General features: G+C 36.7%; 1 protein-coding gene across 1 annotated transcript in view; it reads right to left on the reverse strand.

Annotated features, from left to right (window-relative positions):
• LOC112505197 (beta-Amyrin Synthase 2-like) overlaps window positions 1-1,204 on the reverse strand; it is a 3,451-nt gene extending 2,247 nt beyond the window's left edge. The window contains 5 exon segments of the mRNA XM_025109136.1: window positions 1-32; window positions 150-263; window positions 386-574; window positions 662-828; window positions 1,177-1,204. Coding sequence (XP_024964904.1) covers window positions 1-32; window positions 150-263; window positions 386-574; window positions 662-828; window positions 1,177-1,186 — 512 coding nt within the window. The 5' untranslated portion in view covers window positions 1,187-1,204.
• Between the last annotated feature and the right edge of the window lie 6 nt (window positions 1,205-1,210).

Below are 1,210 nucleotides of genomic sequence, written 5' to 3' on the forward strand. Positions count from 1 at the left end.
AAAGTTGCATCCCACCCCTGACTGCCAAAACTCTGGTTTTGTAACAACACCCATGAAGTTTTCAGTAAACCTAAAATATTTTTTAAGTACTTTTTAGAGTGTATAATGAAAATATGTGTGTTTTCTGGACTGGGGTTTTCTTGTATCACCTGCATTTTCATTCCATCTTCAGCAACCCAGATATAATCAGGGATTCGGGCAAGGTGYTTTTTAAAGCAGACCCCATTTGGATCCTCAACCCAACATGAAAGCATGCACAGTGCCTGCAGAGTTTGCTTGTAAGAGGCATAATTAATTATCCTAACAAAGGTGAATTCATTTCGCATTCCTACTTGGTACTTGTTAATCTTTTAGAGAATGTTTGTGTGAATTTCCTTTTCTATACCTTCTCCACTGCACCAATGGTGATATATCGGCTATTCTCATCTTCATAATGGATATGCTTCATTGTTGTTTTGAGTGCTTTCTCACGTAATTTGTTAAATGGCCAGTGAGTTAGGAGAGGCTCGGTGAATATATAGAGGCTATCCCACATTAAATCTTGTAGTGAAGAATGGGGGTAGTATAGGTCCTCCTGAGACAATAAATTGGCTTAATTAGACAAATAATTAGGGAAGTGATTAAGAATGTACAAATCAATGAAGTAAAGCAAATAGTTGACCTTTGCACACAAATGTCTTRTACATTTCCAGTTGATTTTATCGTAGGGCTGTGCATAAAGTTCATCCCGAAGCTGTAAAACAAGAGGAGAGATTGGACCCACAAATCTTCTCCCGTATAGGTACGACATAGGCATGTATACCAGCCTACAGTAACACCACATCTTTGCTGCATTTTTTGGAGGAAGGAGACAGTTAAGTGTCATGTCATATAATAGAGTATGCTCGTTGATTAATCATCTTGAAATCTATTATGGTAWGCATTTTGATGTTGGTTGTCTGATCTTTAAGTAGATGCTCTACTTTTATTTGTTGATTACCTAAAAAAGTGTGTATGTTACCATACAATGCATCTCTTTGTTTAATTTAATTTAGTTCTTAAAATCTTATTGAAAAGTTATAAGACATTTATCCCTTATATGGAAGATGTTTGGTCTGTCAAAGAATTGATATATCCCTGATATGGAAGATGTTTGGTCTGTCAAAGATGTTTAGTCCGTCAAAGAGCTAAGTTGACCTGGATGCATGGGAAGGAAGGAAGGGAGGATCCA

The sequence above is a fragment of the Cynara cardunculus genome, unplaced genomic scaffold (genome assembly GCF_001531365.2).
Source record: "Cynara cardunculus var. scolymus isolate 2C unplaced genomic scaffold, CcrdV1 Un_Scaffold_8964, whole genome shotgun sequence".
NCBI lineage: Eukaryota > Viridiplantae > Streptophyta > Magnoliopsida > Asterales > Asteraceae > Cynara > Cynara cardunculus.